The sequence below is a fragment of the Hippocampus comes genome, unplaced genomic scaffold, assembly GCF_001891065.2.
Source record: "Hippocampus comes isolate QL1 unplaced genomic scaffold, H_comes_QL1_v1.1 scaffold107, whole genome shotgun sequence".
Taxonomy (NCBI): Eukaryota; Metazoa; Chordata; class Actinopteri; order Syngnathiformes; family Syngnathidae; genus Hippocampus; species Hippocampus comes.
Genome location: NW_017804846.1, coordinates 157660 through 180566, shown reverse-complemented (window position 1 = coordinate 180566; position 22907 = coordinate 157660). Strand labels below are relative to the sequence as shown.

Sequence of the window (22907 nt, the reverse complement as noted above, 5' to 3'; positions counted from 1 at the left end):
TCGGCGAGACAGAAGCCATCAACAGAAGAGTGGCGGATTCGGCCAAACTGGAACAACAGCGACCTCACGTGTTTCATTTGGGATGGTGCAGTCAATTTTGGACAGACGCACCCTTCTGTTCTAGAATGAAACCGTACTAATAAATGTACGTCTAAGTTTGTTCCGGAAAATCGTTAGATATTTTTTGCATATTTCATTGGGTAAAATAAATATTAGTATGTTTCTGTATTCAAACAATGGTAGCGAACACGTGCTCGTATTTGACATCTGTACAGTACTTTGATCCTGCGGTTTCAAACAACACTTAGAAGATGGTGCAGTCAATTTTGGACAGACGCATCCTTCTGTTCTAGAATGAAACCGTACTAATAAATGTACGTCTAAGTTTGTTCCGGAAAATCGTTAGATATTTTTTGCATATTTCATTGGGTAAAATAAACAGTAGCATGTTTCTGTATTCAAACAATGGTAGCTAACACGTGCTCGTATTGAGGTACCAAAGACTGCCATCTCTACAGTACTTTGATCCTGCGGTTTCAAAAATCAGTCAATAGCACGCAAATGAACCGCCTGTAAATTGCCAAAATGTGGGGAGGAAGAAGGACAGTGGCTATAAATCGACACGCTCCTGTTGAAATGTCAGTTTGTGTGAGCGTGCGCGTGTCTTTGGGAGGTGAGTGGGAAAAAAACGAGGCCAGGATAAATACATTTTTTAAATCGTTTTACGACAAGGTTTTGGTTTGATTGGTATTGGCCTGAATGATTTTTTTCTCCCCAACACTTTTAAGGCCCGCTTCCAGCTAAAACAAACTGCACAAAGACCGCCACGATTATTTAATATAAGTATGGTGTTCTTTTGGTGATGTCGAGCAGTGTTGTGTTTCAGTCAAATTTAACTCTTGGAATGTTGGCCAAAAAGTTCGAAGTTGGTTTCATAAAACATTTTCCATATGTTTGAGAGGTTGGTTTTTTTTTTTTAATGGTCTGTGAAACCAAGGTTGAACTTTCAGAATAAATAGTGGCAGATGTATGCTGACTTTCATTTGACATGAGTTTAAATTTGATTGGTTAATTCTGAAAAGCCACATGCAAGTTATAAGAGGGTGTGCACACTTTATTTCAGTTGTTTATTTTTACTTGCCCTTGAAGACATTTTAAAAATTTGTGGCACCTGTTTTCGACCACATTACTGAGAAAAAAAGTTTTGAAGTTATTTCTTGCACTTATTTTTTTTTTACATAGTGACAAATACCTATCTATGAAATTCTAAGTAAGATATACTGTTTTATATAAAAGTAGAATTGTAAACCTACCGCCTGTTTAATTGAAAAGTGTCCGGTATATAAATAGCCTGCTTCATGATTTTGATCAGTTTCGTCCTCCCAAGATAGTTAGAATACACAGAGGACGCGGAAAGAACTTTGGTATGAGTAGCAACTTCCTGTACATCTTTTACACTAGAATGGAAAACACCACTCACCCCACTCATTACCGTATGTTTCCAGTCATCTCCGGTTGTTTCTTTTTAACAACAAAGGGCATCTAGATAATTTCATGGTGCAAGAAAAATGAAACTTAGTACGCCATGAAACTTTTAATGGCATAAACAATTGAGAATTCCTACTGAAAGCAACTCAAAGTAAAAATGATGTGACAGCTTTAAGATGGAACAACAGAAATGGTACTGTCAATCACAGATGTGCAATACATTGTCCAATCACATAACTACTACAACATTTTGCATAATGTTAAATTGCAGGCATGCAATTCCGAACGACTTCATAAGAATTTCTGTGTCTGACTTTAATCTTTATTTTATTCCTCAGATCCACCCATCAATTTTCGATACTGCTTACTCGCGCCACTAATGAGATGTAGCCTATCCAATATGACTTTGGGTAAGAGATGAGTCTCAACGGGTCACCAGAAAGCCACATGGCACATATTGACACCCAAACGTTCACACTTAAGGACGATATTGAGTGTTCTATTGTTCATGTTTTTGTGCATGTTTTTGAACTTTGAGAAGAACCTCAGGCAAGTATGGGGAGAACCTGCAAACTCCACACAGGGAAGTAGGAGCCTGGATTTGAAACCCGCAATCTCAGAAATGTGCAGCAGATGTGCGTACCACTTCGTCCCTTAGCCACCCCGTGATGAGCCACCTGAGAAACTACAATTATTGTAAGCATCACAGCTGCTGCTATTAAACACGCACAATACTTGGGGCCCCCAGAACATCTTTCGAACCAACCACTCCATCCGAATGCAGAAAAAGCTGGTTGGTGCTAAATATGTGAGCAAAACCTGCACTGGTCTACAAGTGTTGGTCAAAATTGGAACAGAGGCTTATCAAAAACGATTTGTAGCCATGATTGCCAAAAAAAAGTGGCTCTACCAAGTACTGGACTGGGGTGAGTAGTTATGCGCGTGCCAATTTTAAGATTTTATTTTGAAAAATTCAGATAAATAACGGACTTAAATTAGAGGTTGTAACAAAAATGCGCAAAAACTAAGGGTGTTAACGCTTTCGCGCGGGTCTGTTGATATTTGCATAAAAAGCAAGTCAAATAAAGGCGGGCAAGGGTAGACTTAATAATTGCTCTATAATAATAATAATAATAATAATAATCCAAAATTACTGCTGTCGTATTTTAGCTCACAAAGGTGACAAGCAGCACTTCCGCTACTTTTTACCTAACGTTAAGCCAACAAAAACATACATGATGAACTCATAGTACAAAGAAAAAAAAGGAAAGGGTTCCTCCGTTGTTGTGATCGATCTTGATTACAACCTCCGTCTATTTACGAGTGTCATCTGCTCTGCATTCCGAAGTAACTCCAAGAAATAGTCATGTCACGGTGTCTGGAGGAAAGGCCTACCTATACCTTGTCTCCCTTTCCAATAGGTTTCCCAAACTGGTTCAAAACCCCTGCTGGAAAATCTCCAACGGACATATAAGACAAGGTGACGGCGTGGACAAAGATTTAAGGCATGGTTCATCAGCAGAGAATTAGCTTAGATGGTGTGGACATGGTTGGTGCTGCAGGGTCTCTCACTCCCAGTTCTCCCAGTCTTCTTCCAACTTGGGTCAAACAAAGGAAAAAAATGAAAACTCCTGAGCATGCCACCAATTTATAAACTACTATCGAGGGACGAAGAGACAAACCTCTCCAGATGCTTCGATTTTAGAGAGCGCCATTTGAACTTCTTCCTCTGTCATGTCGAGATCAAAGTCTTTCTCCCAGTCCTCGCTCACATCAGTACTTGAACCTGGTGGACATACGAGGAATTACGGCCTTAAACTTCATGACAACTTGTCTGGTCCATCTTTTAAAACAGATTTAGCAGGAATGCATCACTATTAATATGATTCGGAAGAGTAAATATTGATGACAACAATTAAAAAAATAACAAAATAATATATAGAAATATATATAAAACCTGTGGGGAATGTACTTTTTTTGCCGTTGTTAGAAGGTGTAGACTTGCCACTGTCAGAGTTCAGCTCAAACACTCTCAGGTCATGGGGTCCGTCCTCCTTTGCGGCCTCTACTTTTGGGGCCCATGATGTCACCGCATCCACGGTGACCTCGGGCTGGGTCCCAGTTTCCATTTGTGTCACAGGAGCCGAGTCACAGGTCTGCTCAGGCTTTTGCGCTTTTGGCATCTTGTCTACTACATCGTCCACAGTGACCTCGGTCAGCTTCGTTACCAGCTCGGTGACAACGGGCTCGGGCTGCACCTCCAGCTGCGTTGGCAGACTGACGCTGTCACTGCTAATTGAGAGGGTGGCGTCACGCTCTTCACCGGGAGACAGGTTTGTATTACGCAGCTGTGTGGTTGCTGTGGGAGTCATCGAAGGTGCCGGTTCCTGTGCTGTGCTTGAGTCCAATGGGGGCGTGAAGTTGAGATGGGATGAGGATGCAGTACCAACAAAGTCATCTAACAGAAAGAGGAAACCCATCATGGTAGTGTGAGTAAGTCGAGTCTCCAAATTAAGTCAGTAAGTTGTTGCTAGTATACCCTCCTCCTCTTCCTCCCAGCCAAGGACTTCTGTGTGGGATGCCTGTTCAGCCCGCTGCTTCAGCACCACTCGCCGTGCCTCCTCCTGACAACGCAAAACAGTCCAGAAACAAGTTTTGCAACAATTTCACCAACATTATGCAATCCTGTTCTTAAAAGCATAGTGTTCAAACAAATTATAGACACACCAAATGGATTAAAACCTGGATTAAAACATTTCTTTCCAAATGATGGGGCCAAATGGCAGCAATAAAGACCACAATTGAAAGTACACGTTTACATGACACCATCATGCGCAAAATGACCACGGTAAACACAAAATTGTTGAAAGAGAATAAGATACAATTACCACTTAAGCACATAAAGCACTTCAGCAACAACAGCAGTCACCAAATTTTAGTTCCAAGCACGCAAAACCCAAAGCGATGTACTCAACCACCTAACGGGCCTAAAAGGGGGAAGTCAAAAGTGTTCTTTACAATCTGTTCTATGCACCCCCACGACTCTAAACACTGTACTCTGATTAATATTGCATTTATGAAATATACATTAGGTAGAAAAATCCAGCCGTTTTCATCCATCTGAGAGCATCAAGGGGGGGGGGGGGCTGCTTCTCATATTCAAACTCGGCAGCAGGGGGGACTAAAGACCATGAAACAAGTTTCATGCTTGGCAATGGGCATGAGAGGATGTTGAGGTCATAAAGGATGTGTACTGATGGATACGTTTACCTGGTCCAGCTGAAATACTTTATAGAAGTACCTCTGCCAGAACTCCGAATGGGCAACCGCTGCCGGAACCTTGAAATAAAATAGACAAAATGAACCCCATCTCCAGATTGCTTTTTATTCAAACAAGCTAATGATTAGCATCACAAAAGTCGACGTACCATTTTTGTGTAAAGTGCTCGTATTGAGGGACTGCTAACCAAGAGCTCAGAGATTTCACCTTTCTTATCGTCCACACTGAAGTTGGATAGCCAGTTGTCAAATTGCTCTGGGGGCCCTGGGAGAAACAGTTGGAAATAAAGTGCAAGACCACGTATGAACAAGTGTGAAAGCATCCATTAGTAGAGACTTCTGGTCAGTAAAAATCCCACTGATGTCTTCGATTGTGCCACAGCCAGGCAGCTTCATGGAAGACATAACAAAGACTCACATTTGATATCATGACGTTTTCTATATTCATGCAGTGCATGGGCAAACGCAGAACACGTTTCCATAGAACGCCTCTAACCTCCAATGGGTTCAAAGTAACGATTCGTCTGAGAGAACTTGGTGCAAAAGATATTGAGCAAGGCTGACAAGTTCACAAAGGATCCAAAGACTGTTCATTCAATGAACCCTCACGTGATTTTGTGGCAGCTCTCCTTAAAAAATATATATATTCTGAAACAATGTACTCTAGGTATTGCCAGGACGAATGTTTATTTCTCCATTGTGAGACAAATAAAGGCTTTCTTATCTTCTTATTTATTTATTTACTTGTTTATTTTCTGACAAAAGGAGCAGAATGAATTCTGAAGTCTTTGGGGGCAATGTTATCCTCTCATATTCATCCAAAGCTTCACAACTCACTGGACAGCACTTGACAATGCAGATGGACAATGATCTGAAGCATACTGTGAAAGCAATGAAAGTGTTTTTTTTTTTTTGTTTTTTTTTTAATTACTGAAAGGAACATGTCCAAAGAACATGCCGAAACTGAAAACAGCTACTTTAACTTTAAACTCAGGATGCTCAGTAATTAAGGTTTTTTGAGGTGAACAAATTCAGGGCATTTCAGTTGAAAATTTGATGTAATGAGAGTAAATTGAGTAATGATTATTAAATTACACATCTTTACTGGGTATATGTCTTACCATCAGGCTCATTGCAATATGTGGCGGGATCAGCTTGCAGATTGTAGAGCCGTGCCTGTAAGGACCAAAAAAAAATGCTCAACTCAAACAAAAGTCATACAATTCAAATACTAATGAAATGCACGCTAACTTTGAATTCATGAAAAAAAATGCTACAAACATTCTTCTATCGTGATTTTAGCATTGAGCAAATAGGGTTACTGGTAATCCAAACTGACCTAAAACCGGACAAGTTGAGTTTGACCATGTCAGACAGTGAGGGAAAAAAATTGTCTTTTTCTACAATATCTGTACATTTCTGATGGAAAACAGTATGTCAACAAAGAGTAAAACAAAATCTGGCATGACTTAAAAGTATCAGTCAACAGTTCAAATTAGTTTAGCATTAAAAACACAAGATGAGAGTAAAGTCTTTAAAATGGGCGTTGAACTGTTGACAGTGTAACATTTCTGTTTACTGTCATAAAATGTAAACTAAATATCCACCTTCGAGCTGTCGTAGACTTCTGTAGTTCCAGCCGGTGTTGCCACCAATGTGATAACATCGCAGTCTATGGTTTTATCAGGGGGTGGAGCAAGTGTGTCTGTTATGACTCCTAAGAAGCTGGAGAGGCTCTTCTTCACCTTCTCTGTAGTCTCTGACGAGCCTTCAACCTAGAAAGAAGAAGGCATTGTGCTCAGAGTTCAGCATTTTGTTCAGTCCAGACGCTTCTACTAAATAGCTGCATTTTCTGCAAAAGCAATAATGTGTCTGTTTTAGAAGATAGCGGAGGCTCGGAAGTCTAAACCGTACGCGGCGAGTGACTGAGTAGCCCACAAAAATCAACGATGCTAAAAAGTTGGTCGCCAAGAGCCCACAATGTCAATGGTGAAATCGGATCGCATCGTTTGAGCCCTTGGCTCCTCTCTGGCAGAAGGACTGCACTTTTCCTTTCCTTTTCCTTTGGCTTTCACAACACTGTTGTACCCATGGCTGTCCTTTTTGTTTTTTCGATGTCATTAGATGCATTGACAAGAAGTCGTCATTCTGGTATTTATCGTGCATCCTGAGTTTGCGGTGTGTTTTGGGGCAGCACTTGACGAGCGTGTGCGCAGGACACGGACTGAGGCGTACTGGAGCTTGGTGACCTGAGTCGTTGCTTCAGGTCTTTCCTGTGCACTGCTGTTGGTATAGCGCCCTCATAGTGGCGCAACGCTGCACCTGCAGTTAAAATACAAAGCTCCCGCAGAGGGACATCAATCCCTCAATAAGCACAGCTGGGGCTTGACGCTGTGTTGAGCGATATCATTCGGCCTGGCTGGGGGGTGGGGGGGGGGGCAGCTGGAGGTGACCGCCACGCAATTTTGAACGCAGAAAAAACTCTGGATAAAAGCGTGTGATTCCATATCAAAGTATTGATTTATTGCACATTTTTGTGATAAGCTGCATGTGCCATTATCGCAATGACATTCTTGCAATATAATGTGAAGTCCTAACAGATGCAGGGACAAAAACAAAAGCAACAACTTACCGCCAGCTTGTTTTTGACTGCAGTGGCTGTGGCCACAATTGAACAGGCCGTGTCATGCTGCACTACTGTGGAAAACTCCGTCAAGTCTCGCTTGATAAATTCCAAGGCCTCAGATGACTGTAATAAAAATAAAGACATTACAATTGGAAGAAAGATCCAGGCACAGTAGGCAATTGTGGCACTAAAAGTCAGCTGTTTACCCATCTATCCTCAGCTCTAGAAGCCATCCATAACTTAATATGCAAGTAGTGTTTGAAATGTGGGCAAAAGATTAACTATCACGACTTTGATTCTCTCCTCTTTCATCTCAAACTGCTTTAAACTACAAAGTGTATGAGGGAAAAGTGGTTCGGACTGCACGACTTACATGTTGTTTTGTGTTATGTGTTGTGTTTATTATTTTACTTTTTGTTTACTGTTTTGTTAAGCGCTTTGTTACAGCTGCCGCTGTTGTGAAAGCACTATATAAATCAGCATGTATTGTATTGTATTAGACATGCTTGCCAAGACCTTCTAAATAACCACAACCTGGTTTCTGTTGACATTTCACAATGTCAACAGAATGTCATTTCATGTCATTGGTGTTACAAATGAAATGGTACAACCAATCTATATACAAAAGTAACACTTGGTGGTAAAATGACAAGCAACTTCAGACCTGAGTATGGTGTGTTAATAAATGGTTACCTTGTCTTTGACGGCCTGGAAGCTTTGATGAAGCCAGCCTCCCCACCAGCTTTCTCTGTCATCGGATGCAAATTATAATTCACGTTAGCCAAATACACAACAGGACCAAAATGTTCATCTCCCTAGAATTTCTTTCCTGTTGCAAAGTCATCGTAGATTGGGCATAACCTCACCGAATCTGCTTCAGCTTGCAACGAACTGGCTAACGGTTGGTGGCAGTTTGAGGTAGAAGGCTAACAGTCTAGCAAAATAAACGCCTCGCTATGCTGTCATTTATGAATTTGCACAGCAATTTGATTAGTTCAATAAACGCGCCAGAGAGAGAAATGAAGCACAATTTCATTTAATCGTTCGATAAGTGGTGATTAATGTTGGTGGAGAGAATTACATTTAAGCTAAGCGAACGTTTGCTAGGCTATATTTTGTAAACAAACGCACTTCCTGTAATTATTTCGAACATTAGAGAGAACAGCAGTTTGTGCATAGCAGTTTCATCCAATAATAATAGCGGCGCAAGTTGCAAAGAAATTTACGGCTAATGTTCCCGAAAACATATCCGTTGCTAAAACAACTTTTAAAAGTAAAGCTAATACGTGACTTCACACTCACCCTTCAGCCATCTTTAGGCGATGACATCATCATCAGTATTCTGAACTCTACCCCCAGTTACGTCAAAGTAATACACACGCAACGAAAACCGTTCATACCTGCCCTGACATCATCACATATTAACATATACGTGTTAAAAAAAAACTATTTAATCATATATTCTGGGCATCTTTCATGTTTAGTTAATGTGTACAATACTGTATTGTGTTATGTCGTGAAAGTGTATTATCTACGGTGGTCTAAGAAGGCCAATTTTAAGCGGCAAAGCTAAAGTCTGAGCGAAATTACGTCGTGTAAAGAGCCTTTGTTTGCAGATTTAGCTGGAAAATGTAGATATTAAAATTGTTTTGACCATCTAAAAATATATTTATGGTGAAATAATTACGAAACGTTTTAGAGAAATTTATGGAGGACTGAATAAATGCTCTCAGTAATTTGTACGGACTATGACTGTCTGCTCATAATTGGAGACTTTTACATTCACACTGACAACAGTTTGGATAAATATTGCAAAGAACTTTAGACTACACGTGATACTTTTGGTTTGTCACAACATGTAAAAAGTCCATCGCAAAGTTCTTCATCTCATTATCTCTAAAGGTGTTGACATTTCGTCTGTTGATGTAACAGATTTGGCTATTCCAGATCGTTTCTGTGTGTTCTTTGAATTACAAATAATCCCCAAAATTCAGGCAACCTGTTTATTTCTTTAATGCCCTGGATGCTGTTTTTCCTGTTAAAACTAAGAACATTTCATGTCGACCTAAAAAAAAAACCTGAAGAAAAAAAAAAGAATGAAACTGAACCCCAAGTTTATTTTGACCTGTACAGATGATCATTGTAATTCAAGTATTTGTAATTTTAACAAGGAGTTAATAAAAGATATAACACTTTTCTGAAATCACGAGAACAGAAATTAAGTCAGCCCGAGTGTAAATGCTTTCAATCCAGGTTAAACAGTTTGATTTCTATTTTTCCCCATGCCATGTATGAAGTCCTCTAAACAATTTTAAAAGATATTTATTCTTGTAGTTATTTCAGAAACTTACTTTTGTTTCTTTACTTAACTTTTAAATATTTTGAAAGTCTTCTGTTAATGTTTATAAACAGTGTCAATGTTCTTGTTAACTCTTGTGTTTGTAAATGCTTGTAGATCTGTCTTATTGCCTTGTGTACAAAATGGAAATGTGCTATACTGCATAAATAAAATTGTTTTACCTTGCCTTACAATGTGACTTTTTGTTTGTGTGTACTCGTGTATAATATGTCCCTTTTGTTTTTTAAACAACAAGAAAAAAACGATGGTACCCTTACAATATGCAAAGTCCTTTGGTACTTCTTTGTCATGTACTTGTTTATCATAGATGCTTGTTAGTGATAATACTAGTGTAGCCTGTACTACCGGAGGCAAATTCCTTGTGTATTTCTATATACTTGGCCAATAAAGACGATTCTGATTCCAATTCTGATCACAAAATAGTCTCAAACGGCTTCACAATCCCACAGTTGACAAATATGAATGACATCCCCTGATTTAAACCCCACAACCAGGCAAGGAAAAACTCAAAGAAGGGGAAAAAAAAATCAGAAATATTGTGAAGGGGAACACGGATGGGGGAATCCTCCTTCCACGATGTCCAGGCTTCAATGGATGTCAATGGGCAACATTTAACACCTAATATGGTGTTAACTAAACACATTATAGTCGACTGTAAAAAAAGTCTTTAGTTTTTCAACCTCTCCCATAGACAACGACTTCTAGACAGGCTGTGTGTGTGTGTGTGTGTGTGTGTGTGTGTGTGTGTGTGTGTGTGTGTGTGTGTGTGTGTTCTGACCCCCTCAGCAGCTGTGTTTTTAACTCATTAATATGTATTCAGTTTCGGGGGGTTGTGGGGTTTGTCTGTTGGCTTTACTAAGCTCAAAATAATAAAAATAAAAAAACAGACAACAAAGCCCTGGAAGTGTGTTGTCACTTAATTGAAGATTGCCTGCATCCAGACGCTACACCATGTGTGCATATGTCCTGCAATATGTATCCTTTGTCCAGCGTCTCTTTTGCACTAATTGGAATTTTCAGTCTCCCAATTAACCCTGTCAATGTAGATTGAATGAGCCAAGTTACACAAATGCTTTTCTATTGATCAGAATATGAATCGGTTAACATATCCATCTGTCAACAATATCATGGAATTAATGAGTTTAACTGGCAAGTTTTTCAATGTCTTACAGTTTCACTGCACCATTTCATTGTGAGAGAACTCGACAGTTTCATCATCGTTTTTAACAGTGCGCACTGCTCAAAAATGAGTACAATACTCCGCAAATGTAATGAGGCACCATTACATTGTGTTTGTTTTCGACATGCAGTGACCATCTACACTGTACAATTTGTCAGACTCTGTCACATTCACATTGTAGCATAGTTATAGAGTCATCTTATTGCATAATTTTATCTCATATAGTTACACAGTTTACAGTAACATGTACACCAGAAGTCCTTTACATGGAAAAAAGAAACTACAATATTGCTTAATGTGCACACATTCTCTTACAATCTATTGTTACACTAAGCATGAATTAAATTTAGCGACTCTCTAGTATTTCCTTCTAGTATTCCATTTGTTTTATTAAATTCGATGTTTTATTATTATTATTTTTTTATTATTATTATTATTATCATTAACAATAACATCCAACGCACATAATATTTACAAGATGCAGTTAAATTCACCTATGTTCACTGCTCCAAGAAGGGTTCATACACCAAGAAGTGCAGAAAGTGGTTTTGTGCAGATCACAATTTGAGATTACCGGCAATTACACATTTTCGAAATGACATTGTTCGTCATACATCATTGTGAGCCAAAAGCTGCTGAGGCACTGCTGACGGCAGCAGTGGCTGACCATAATGGTCCACAGAGGACCTGCCCATATTGGATGATTTAAGTAGGATATCCATTACGCGGCACACTCAAACTCACAGACACCACGTTCACTCCAGACTGCTGATGCCACACCGTGGGTTAACACCATCTGGTGCCAATCAGGAAACACCAGCTTTGCACAAGTCAATGTCTCTAATTATCTACCTTGACCAAAGGGAGGCCGGTCTCCACTAATCTCTGCAATGTGTTCTGCTTCCCATTCCCACCTGTGCCCTGATAAAAGGGGGGCCTTGTGGGAGGACCTCGGGTCTCTGTGTCAAGGGACCAGGCACCAGGTGATATAGCAATGGCGGTCCCCACGCCAGAAGCTTCGTTGCTTGGTTTGGCTGGCAGCTGCCTCCCCCCACTGAGACGTCCCACAGCTGACAATTCCCCAGCACTGACAGGGGCTCCTTACAGTGTCAATAGCCTCATATATTAGAGCTAACCGCCTTTGTGGCGAGTGAGTGTGTCAGGCTTTTTGGCCTGACAGCGCTTGTTACCATGATGAAATGTAGATTGAATGGAGGGGGTCTGTGTCTGAGGCACGAGAGCTTGGACACCCTTTGTGTCTCCGCACGGGCTATTGTTCAACCCCATTCAGGGCTCTCAGGAGAGGGAGGGGGCCCAAGAGGAAGGTGGGTGAGAATGAGTTACATCTCTTCATTTCTCCCCTGATCTGCAGCTCATCTGTCAGCCGTGGGAGGATAAGCATGTATTTTACACGCTTGATTTGTTGCTAAGTGAAGGCAAGTCATTGTTGCGTTGTTTGCCTAAATCGTGTTCGCGGCAATCAGTGTGTTTGCATTTCAGCCGATTAATCGTTTGATCAAGTCTCCACTTCATTAAGCGCATCTATTTGTGAATATCTTTTATGCTTGCGATGTGTAGAAATATATGCGTTCCATATAAAATAAATAAATACATTTAAAACTTTTGACAGGCTGGCCACATTGAGCCCTCTGGTGCAAGTTGTCCTTTGTGCGCAGATAAGTCATGATGAGACAGTGACAAATCGTTGTCCTAGAGCTTAAGGACATAGCTAACGTCTCTTGCCTGTGTTGGACAAAAGTGACGCGCCTTCCTGGTGCCTGGGTTGTCCTTTCACCTCCTACGCCCTGTTGAGGTAAAGATGGATGGTCCTCTTTGGTCAAGAACAACACATTCAGCTTCTGTGTTGTCGCATTGTGTCGCCCTTCTGTCCCTCTTTAAGAGGGCAGTGCCTCTAAAGTTGCGGTTGGCAACCAATGATACCTTAAATCTACATTTTTTTTTTCCACTGCTCCCTTGTCCGAGTAGTGTCGAAGCTTTTGTGATGTAAGTATGACTCAACTCTTTCAAGACATCATGTCTTGTAACAACTAACATAATTGTTCGATTGCATATTTCTTTAAAAAATTATATTAAAAAAACATAAAACCGTAATAATGTCAGCACACAAGTTTTATGATCATAACAAATTTAATTTAAGAAAATAGAAATCCGATACAAAAGGACACACAAAAATCATTTTTTGACAGTGTTTCTTCATTGTTCTTCATCACATAAATTACAGTATTTGCTACTTTTGATAAAATCAATTCTGCATTTAGAATATGTTCTCTTAAAGCAACACAGAAGAGACTAGTTGAAAAAAATAGCAGCAGTTTGCATGGCAGAAAACCTATATACATAATGTACAAATTGTGGCACCGGTCACCAGTTCCCCAGTTGGTTCTCCTTCTTTAAGTTGTTTGGGCCCTCATGCTGATAATAACAGTAGTAGTCAGTTTTACAGTTACTTGTTCATTGCCAAGCCGTGTAATGAAGAGGTCGGTGTCGGTAAAGTTTGGCAGAGTGAGCATGGGCAGGGCATGCCAGGGAAATGCCTGTAGGAGGTGGTCAGGTGGAGTGGGTCTTTCAGAAGGCCCTGGACTGGAGCGTGAAACCCAAGAAAGCTGGTCGACGGAGGTGAGTGCGGGGCTGGAATTGCTGTTGTAGCTGGAGTGGATGGATGATGCTGGCTGGTGCCAACCAGAGAGTGTAGGGACTGGGCCAGGGGGTGCAGGGGGAGGTGGGCAGGTGATGCAGCAGGGGTGATCGATGGGTGGGCAGTACGACTCTGGACGGCAGCATTGGCTCCGTACACGTCCCCCACCAGCTTCTTCATCTCCTCCAATGAGCTGGACAGCATGAGGATGTAGTTTCGGGCAAGCAGCAAGGTGGAGATTTTTGACAACTTGCGGACTGATGGGCCATGAGCATAGGGCATGACCTCTCTCAAGCCATCCATGGCTTGATTGAGATCATGCATTCGCTTCCTCTCCCGACTGTTGACTTTCAGTCTCAGGTCTTGCACCTCTTCCTTGCTGAGCTGAGATCTAGTTTTGGCCTTACCACCCCCGCTCTGGTCGGCCTCTCTGTCTGACCGGTTTTCTTGGCAGTATGTCTGAAACATCTTGTTTGAGAAGAAGCTCCCAGCTGAGTCATCCACCACCAGGTCTGGGGATGAGGAGCGGCTGCAGGTGGAACCAGCATCAGAATCCATCTTGGTTGAAGCAAAACTAGCGCAAAAAGGAAAAAAAAAATCTGGGATATTTTCAGATGCTTCCCAGTTTTTCTTGATCTGTGTGTGTTTCTCGTAGTGCAGCCACAGTCTTAATTCCCTTTATTCAGTCTGATGACCGGTCTGTCGAAACTGTCATCCTCTGGGCCCATGGGTCTATTTATACAGCCACCACAACAAAGGAACAATAAGTCGCATAATGAGACACTTAGAGCTACAGCCAATTGCAGAAGGGACACATGTTCACCCTCAACACACACACAAACACACACAAAGTCCTGTGGTCCCTATTGCACCTTCCCACACACACATTTCTCCCCTCTTCACCCCCCCCCCACCCCATCCCAGATGAACCGTAGCACATTAACCAAGAACACACGTTAAGCTGCATAAAGAGTGAGTTAACTGAGAGAGTTAAAATTTAATTCAAGACAGTACTTGTTGAGGGTTATGAAATTAGATTTTTTTTAAATGAACTTATACCTTGTGCCTTAATAAAGGGCACACTTACAAATACTTGGAAATTCAAAATTAAATTCAGAAAAGACAAGAATTGTAGAAAATCACATTTTGTGTAACCTTTTTAAATGATACCTCATAATTCCAGCTGTGTCCTTAATAATACTTAATTATAGACTTTGCTGTCATGATGCCTTTATTCACTCAGTGGCTGGGTAACTCCTTGTTGTATTAAATGACATTGCTAATTTTGCTTTAATTACTTGACTTAATAATGTTTGAAAAATGTTAATCATTTTACAATAATGATATTTATGAAAATGATAAATCAGTATACAGCCAAATCGTTTTCTTTCATTCTTGCCAAGTTTTCTTTGTGAAAAGGCCGGGCCTCTCTCTCTTTTTTTTATTTTTATTTTATTTTTTTACATTTAACTTAATTTAATTCATCATTATTTTATTTTTTTTAACTTCTTTCAATAGAATAATTCATGATATTTTGTTATCAGTATCAGGAGGTTAAATTGTATTGTTCAACTACTTTAGTAATGAAATGTGAGATGTCAATATTGGCTCAAGTCTAAGTCACTGAATATGGTTCCCAATACTTTTTTCGAGATTCATCATTACAAACACACAACAGCTTTCTCATAGTGTGTTTGTTTGTTTGTTTGTTGACACAGTCCACGTACGTACCATTCAATGAAAGTGATGTCCAAGTGAGAGTCTAGACATACAGTGAAGCAGACAACCTTTTTAATGCCCTGCACCATCACACCAGATACCTCCGAGGCCTTATTTACATACGGTATCTATGCGACACCAGAAAGAGGCATGAAACACCATATGAGGTGCTTGAACATGTAAAGAGCAGTGTTAATGGCAGACTAGATACAATTCACCCAAAAGCCAAGACAAAAGGGGTGAGATAAATTTGACTTGGCTCTCCAAACAGTCTGCGAAATCGCATCACTATCACTTGAAGGGGACCCTGCAAGCGGGGAGGAGGTAGTTAAAAAGATACTAAAGGGTGGGCACCGCATTGTCTTCCCCTAATTCGACCATAAAAAGCACTTGCACTCTCACGAGCGCACTAGGTTGCTTTTTCGGAAATCTGCTTATCTTAAATATGAATCGGAATTCTTGGTTTCATGACACCAAAAAGCAGTTGTGTGCATTCACAATCTGGATATCACTCTTCTAACCACTTCCTTGTGCAAACAAATGTTTGCAGTGAGATTTCCACAAAATGGTTTACAAATTTGACTTCATATTCCATGAATCACAGGCAAGATACTGTGTCAGAGATTATTAGATTCTGTTGCAAATTATATTTTATGGTGCAACAACTGAATTAAGAGTTACCTTTTTGCTGCTCGGACAACGCTGGAAATGTTTTTGATTTGTTTCTCTCCGGCCGTGGGCGCCATAATTGCTAGTTCATAGTTGTTCCAAAAACAACTGACAACAAACGTTCAAAGTCTCTAATTGTGTTTGTCAGAGGGCATCTTCATTGACTTGCACAGTGCATATAGTCTTGACTGATGCAGTGTAAAATACACTATAACTGTGTGTGCTTCTCAAACACAGAATGGAAATCAAGGGGGCCCTGAGGACCCCCCACCAGAGCTCCATCAGGGGGCCCCACAGGCTGCTTTGCCCCCGTCAACATGTAGTGATATTATAATTGGAGAACCTTGAGCGACAACATGGGCCGTTTATTTGGAGCATATGGATTTTCCCATCGTTAGGCTCCGCGCCAACATGGCTGCTGGATTTCCCCTCACTAATTGGGTCAGATCCTAATTAACTATGTCGGACACAAAGGCCCCGATTTCATTCTTCTACGGCCTTTTCAGACTCTTTAATGGCTGATTCTGTGTCACAGTTTTCAATGTGTATTACACACTGCAAAGTCAGTGAACGTTTAAAGGGCCGATTAATTTAATTTAATTTTAGTCTAACTGCTTTTGAGGTTCGATTTCTGAAATGGCCACTTATTTACATTGAGACGCAACAAAACAGTAAGGCAGAGCAACTGTGTGTTTGTGAGTGAACAGTTGCTATCCACGGATACATTGATCATTGTTAGGGGCTCAGGCGGAATAAAAGAAACATAATTGATCTCCCGCTTAGACTACAGATATATGCATGAGCCAAATAAATCTCTTTCTCCTACTCATTCTCATTCATGTGTTTGCAGAGGCAACGGGCCACACAGAGAGACACAAGACTCTCTGAGCTTTGCATTTTCCAAATGAATGCAGAGCCACCCTCCATGTTTCCACATAATCCTTCAGTTTTTAACCCTGCATTTGGCTGTTTGACTTTCTTCTTTCAAGACCCTACATCCATTTCGAGGGCTTTGTGACAGACGTTCTGAAGGTTTAGAGACCCCTTTTCTTTTACCTCATGGGGTCCAGTGAAAGTGCTCAGGTGACCAGAAAATGAGGGCATTATCACAGGCATATGCTTGTCGCAACAGCGGATCAGGCTAGATTACGGCCTATCATGGCTCAATAAAGTGCTAAGCTGAAACACAAACCTGTGCTGTGGACCAAAAGGCTTCCTTCACTCTCTACTGACTATTGTTCAACTGGATCAGTGACTACATCTTCTGTACACGCACACATGGGCTTTAATCTGGGCATGTGGTTGAGAGCGTTCCCTTCAGAGCATTTCGCTGCTTTTGTTTACCAGTTTCTTTTTTGAAGAGGTGGGGGCGGGGCTGTTACTTGAATATCAAGGCTTTGAGTTAACAATATTAAAGGAGAAAAAGGCACCCTGGGCAGGATTTGATTGGATTCATCTTAACATCTTCCACACTGTCTGCACTCCAGAAGGTATCGAAGTCTTCACGTGTCCAAACGGGCTGTTTCAGCGAACAGGAAGTGCTGGCCTTTCTTATCGCTCTGTGCTGGAGTAAACTGTCCTGTGATTTATTTATTTACGCTGCCGCCAACAATTGCATCATTTCAGCAATGACAAAAAAAGGGCACAAAGGTGCGATGAAAATCCTCTGGGATGTTTATGAGTCACGTAAGAGCCCAATAACTTTCTCCTTCGTCTTTAAGCAGCCATGGAGGATCACCTGCTGATGAGGGCTGCGGGGCGAGGGGAATCAGAAGAAGGACACAGGTCCATGGAGAACTGACGATTATGAGTGGGATGAAAGGAGTCCGTGCCTTCTCTTCTTGGCTTGAATGAACTCAGTCAGCAGGCTACCCCATACATTGGCTGGGTCATGCTGATAGAACTTCATAAATTACCGGACAATTACTCCGGGGGGAAGACAGAGGGTGGAAAAACTGGCCCGAGGGCGAGATTGTGAAAGGAGCAGAAAGTGCAGAACCGATTGCTGTACAGACCCCCTTCAGGAGGTGTAGGGCCCAGATCCAGATGCTGGCCTTCAGTTTGTGGTGATGCTAATGATGGTTCATTCCCGAGATTGTCAACACACATTTGTTTCGCCTTTTAAAAGTCCAAAATGCAAACTGCTTGCATCCCCTTGTTTGATAAATAAGCGTGTATAAACAATGCATGGCTACAAAATAAGGTACACCAGCACAATCCACTGAGATCGAAAACAGATGAGCGGGATTAATATTACATCATTAATTATGAAAAAAAGCTGTTTTAATTCGGCTGTGTTGTACCGGTAATAAAAATTTGGAGCCACAAAAATCTTTAACCGGAGACTCCTGCAAAATGTTGTAGATGCCCAATCGATTTCCTTCAACTGTTCAAGACAAGAGATACGAGCTGCACCTATCGCCGAACGGGTTCTGTCCATCAGCCACTTCAGCATTCGTTGTTCAGTTCCACTCAGAGCTGTCTGCTGGAATTTCAGCATATGCATCCATCCATTTTCGACACCGCTTATCCTGAACAGGGTCGCCGGAGTTGCTGGAGCCTATCCCAGCTGACTTTGAGCAGAAGGTAGACTACACGCTGAACTGGTCGCCACTCAGTCACAGGGCACACATAGAGAGAAACAAGCATTCACACCAACATCCACACCGACGCTGAGTGGGAACCGATCCCACGCTGCCCGCACAAAAGTCAGGCGATCAAGACAGATTGTCATTATTACTTAAAAAAAAAAAAAACAATATTTAGGTCAAGAAAGATGTGTCTTTATTTTTCATAAAACTTTTATTATTATACATTACTGTTAAAATGCATGTCGATGGTTTTATATGGAGGCATGTTGTCGCCAGCTGCTCATTGTCACTAAAGAAATCACGTGTACCGTAATCTATTGGAGTAACTTTTAAAACCAAGTAGTTAGCAAAGTACCAAAGTGATGTTTTCAAGTGGCAACAATGATTATCGGGCCAAACACACAAGGCTACAATATGTAAACTTTTGATCTGAGCCATTTCAGGAATTTCAATTGTCATTCTGATTTAAAAAGTGATTCAAAAGGTGGACAACACACCTGACTGGTCTGCCACTCACAGGGCACAGACCGCCATTCACACATTCACACCATCACAGAGTGGGAACCGAAGCCGCAGTGTCTGCACGAAAGTCAGACGAGAGAATACGACATCATCAGGCAGCATTTTAAATTAAAGGCAAATCAATGTGTTCATGCATCAATAGAAACTTTTTTTTTTTTTTTTTTGCAGGGGCAAAACTCGGATGCTCCGGATTATCCCAGAGTTCATGATGTAAATAGAATTTTTATTTGATTTTATTTTTTAAGATCGGTATCAATTTCAGAGAAAATTCTATATTTTCATTGTTGCTGCAGCTTTCTATCTGATATATTTCATATAATGATACATTCACCTTCATATGACATTACATCACCAATGCTAAATTGTCTGATCCTCAAATGAAAGATTTTTACAAAATAACGAGTCTCATTCGCAGCATTGTAATCTTGATCAATGCAAAACAAACAAACCGGCAGACAGACACACGCACGCACACACACACACACACACACACACACACACACACACACACACACACACACACACACACACACACACACACACACACACACATTGTGTTTCTTTGGCAGCGTGCATGTCACACTTTTGAACAGTTGGCCACTCATTGAGGCATGTGGGTGGCATTGTGTCCGCAGTCTGCAAACTTCTGCCACTTTTTGCACCCCCCTGCCCTTGCCTGTGTTTCCCCCATGCCCCCCTCTATGTTATCTGGGCGGATAGAATCAGGGACATGCTCACCCAATAATCTTCATCCCCGAAGCCCAGGCACGACTGTTGCTTTCATCAGCACCATTGTTTCAGTCTGTTACCACTGCGTGTGCACCCTCGCCATGGCAACGAACACACACAAGAAATGCAGTGCCCCCCGCACCCCCTCCTTGTCTCTGTCCCATCTGTGGATAGGCCTGCCATGTGTCCATTCAGATGGGTGCCGGCGGCAACGCAACTGTATGTGGAAAGTACATGATGCTGTCCTTTTGTGTGTTTCATAGTCCTCAGCTACTTATTGCTGACCCTGAGGTCAACACACACAATAGCCTGAGTGTTGGTGGCCACTGGCCATCCTCATTGGCTCTTGATTGATGAGTTGATCAATGGCGCGTGCGTCTGTATGCGCGTGCGCCCACGTTTGGCTTCTATATAGGCTGCACCGACCACCAAATTAAGTGTGTCGGTGTTCTTGACGTCTTCCACTTTAGGAAGGCATCATGGTAGTTAGTGACTCACAATTGATTTCTTTTAGTTTTTCACTTAAAGATATAACTGCAAATTACCTAAGTTAAGTTGGCACAGGACTTGCGCTTAAAAACATTCCAAAAATGTGTACCCTATTATGATGTCTTGCCTGAAACCATTGACGTTTTAGATGAAGTATTTTAATGTGCTCTTTTTTTTTACTCACTATTTTTAGTCTTTTTTTTTGTATTTCTTTTATTTGTTTATTTATCGTGCCTTAAGATGTGTTTTCAAACTGTGCTCCTTTTTTAATGTAGTTATTGACTCCACAAGGCACTGCGGACTCAGGTGGGTAATTACTGGCATACATTAAACCTTAAATTGCATATGGGTGGATGTGAATGCTGATGAGGAAATCTGTGACACATTATCATCCAGTTGCAGCATAATGTAGAACTGATGGGTAGGGTCAGACTGATCTTCAAATGTCCAAAAAACTGTTCATTATCACTCTTTGTAGTTTTGTTTATTACCTAAAGCAGTGTTTAAGCAGTACACATTTTGAGATTGAATTGTATGACGTGCTGTTTTTACATTTTGTTTAATATGTTAGACATGGCTTTGATCAACCATGAACCATATCCATCCATCCATCCATTCTCCACTGCTTAACTGGGGTCAGGTCGCGGGGGCAGCAGCTTTCGCATGGAAGCCCAGACTTCTCTTTACCCAGCCACTTCTTTCAGCTCTTTCTGAGGTATTCCCAGGCCAGCTGGAAGACATAGTCTACAGCAAGTTCTGGGTCATCCTCGGGGCCTCTTGCCCGAAACACTTCACCAGGGAGGCATCCAAGAGGCATTCTAACCAGATGCCCGAGCCACCTCATTTGGCTCATCTCGTCGTGGAGGAGCAGCGGCTTGACCCTGAGCACCTCCAGGATGGCTGAGCTTCTCAACTTATGTCAAAGGGTGGCCCCGGACATCCCGCTGAAGAAACTCGGCGACTTGTATCCGGCATCTCATTCTTGCAGTCATCACCCACAGCTCATGACCATAGGTGAGGGGAGGAACATAGATTGACCAATAAATCGCCTTTATCAGCAAGTTCGGTATCCCCTACTCCCGAAGCACTTCCCCACAGAACTCCCCAAAGGACAAGGTGAAGACAGTCATCGCCTTCTCCAAGTCCACAAAACACATGTAGACTGGTTGGCGAGTTCCCACGTACCGTCGAGGACCCTGCTCAGGGTCTAGAGCTGGTGCACTGTTCCACGGCCGGGACGAAAACTACACTGCTCCTCCTGAATTTGAGACTTGACTTCCCGACAGAGCCTCCTCTCCAGCAACCCTTAGACCTTACCAGGGAGGCTGAGAAGTATGATCCCTCTGTAGTTGAAACACATCCTCTGGTCCCCCTTTATAAATTTGGGATATTTATTTATCCACATATCCTCAAGCAAAAACATTCACATGAAGGGTAGAAATGATCTCAAGTGAAGGTAAATATATATTTTTTGTTCTCTGGTGGTCTTGGGCTTCCATTAATGGTACACACTTGAATGTTTTGCTTTTTGGTCATGTTTTCATTCATTCATTCATTCATTCATTGTTCGAACCGCTTGATCCTCACTAGGGTCGCGGGGGGTGCTGGAGCCTATCCCAGCTGTCTTCGGGCAGAGGGCGGGGTACACCCTGAATCGGTTGCCAGCCAATCGCAGGGCACACAGAGACGAACAACCATCCACGCTCACATTCACACCTAGGAACAATTCAGAGTGTTCAATCAGCCTACCATGCATGTTTTTGGAATGTGGGAGGAAACCGGAGTACCCGGAGAAAACCCACGCAGGCCCGGGGAGAACATGCAAACTCCACACAGGGAGGCCGGAGCTGGAATTGAACCCGGTACCTCTGCACTGCGAAGTCGACGTGCTAACCACTGGACTACCGGGCCGCCCATGTTTTCATTTACATTGAATTATTGCTCTTCAAAGTAATTATTATTGATGAGACATTAATCAGTTCCATTTTCTATTCTTGCAGCAAAATGATAAAAAAATATTGGAGAGGAAGACAGTTATTTTTCTTATCCTCACACTAAAATAAAATATCATACGGACACTGGTTAAACTTCATAAATGCAAATATTCTGACAGCACCTCACACTCCCCAAAAAACTCTGACAATCGCCAAATAACCTCTCACACTTGAACTCATTTCTCACCTCTGCCTCACTTTCTAGAAACATATACTGTATCATTACGCAATTCTTTTTAAATTCTAATTAATATGTAGTAAATGATCATGATATAGCAATTACTGCTATTTTTAGCTTTAATTTAATAGAATGCAGTACATCTTTCTAAGAAAGTTGAACATCTGCACAGCAAAATGCACCTGAGTTGGATTATAATACTGTATAATACTGTACAGATGATGATACTCCCCTCAAGAGATATGGTACATTTCACATTATGGTAATCACGTTTAGTTCACCATTATGCTAAAAATGTCAAGTCAGGAAAATAACTCACAGTATGATGAAGTGGAGCTCAACATAAATTGGCAAACTGTTCAAATAATAATTCTCTTTTGCTATCGCCGAAACTGATTATTAGCGCTCTTGCATTTGACCACATTAGA

General features: G+C 41.5%; 2 protein-coding genes and 1 long non-coding RNA gene across 5 annotated transcripts; 1 reads left to right on the top strand and 2 right to left on the bottom strand.

The window, feature by feature from the left end:
• Nucleotides 1–1579: 1579 nt before the first annotated feature.
• bsdc1 (BSD domain containing 1) lies at nucleotides 1580–8880 on the bottom strand. 3 transcript variants are annotated; one of them, XM_019876882.1, is made up of 11 exons: nucleotides 8696–8880; nucleotides 8087–8141; nucleotides 7400–7516; nucleotides 6375–6542; nucleotides 5889–5943; nucleotides 4917–5032; nucleotides 4759–4827; nucleotides 4028–4112; nucleotides 3446–3946; nucleotides 3171–3274; nucleotides 1580–3086 (listed from the first exon to the last, which is right to left on the bottom strand). In XM_019876882.1, exons 1-11 carry the CDS (start codon nucleotides 8704–8706, stop codon nucleotides 3057–3059), a joined length of 1311 nt encoding a protein of 436 aa, XP_019732441.1. In that variant the 5' UTR covers nucleotides 8707–8880; the 3' UTR covers nucleotides 1580–3056. The 3 variants fall into 3 exon arrangements, with proteins under 3 accessions (XP_019732441.1, XP_019732459.1, XP_019732450.1); XM_019876900.1 differs by having other exon boundaries at nucleotides 3494–3946; nucleotides 8696–8879; XM_019876891.1 differs by having other exon boundaries at nucleotides 3461–3946; nucleotides 8696–8878.
• A 1919-nt stretch (nucleotides 8881–10799) lies between these two features.
• On the top strand, nucleotides 10800–21546 carry LOC109519590 (uncharacterized). The gene is made up of 3 exons (XR_002168986.1): nucleotides 10800–10812; nucleotides 11589–11590; nucleotides 21482–21546. It is a non-coding gene; the product is annotated as an uncharacterized LOC109519590 (long non-coding RNA).
• On the bottom strand, nucleotides 13108–14279 carry olig4 (oligodendrocyte transcription factor 4). Its single transcript, XM_019876215.1, has one exon. It carries the CDS (start codon nucleotides 14144–14146, stop codon nucleotides 13397–13399), a length of 750 nt encoding a protein of 249 aa, XP_019731774.1. The 5' UTR covers nucleotides 14147–14279; the 3' UTR covers nucleotides 13108–13396.
• Nucleotides 21547–22907: the final 1361 nt, after the last annotated feature.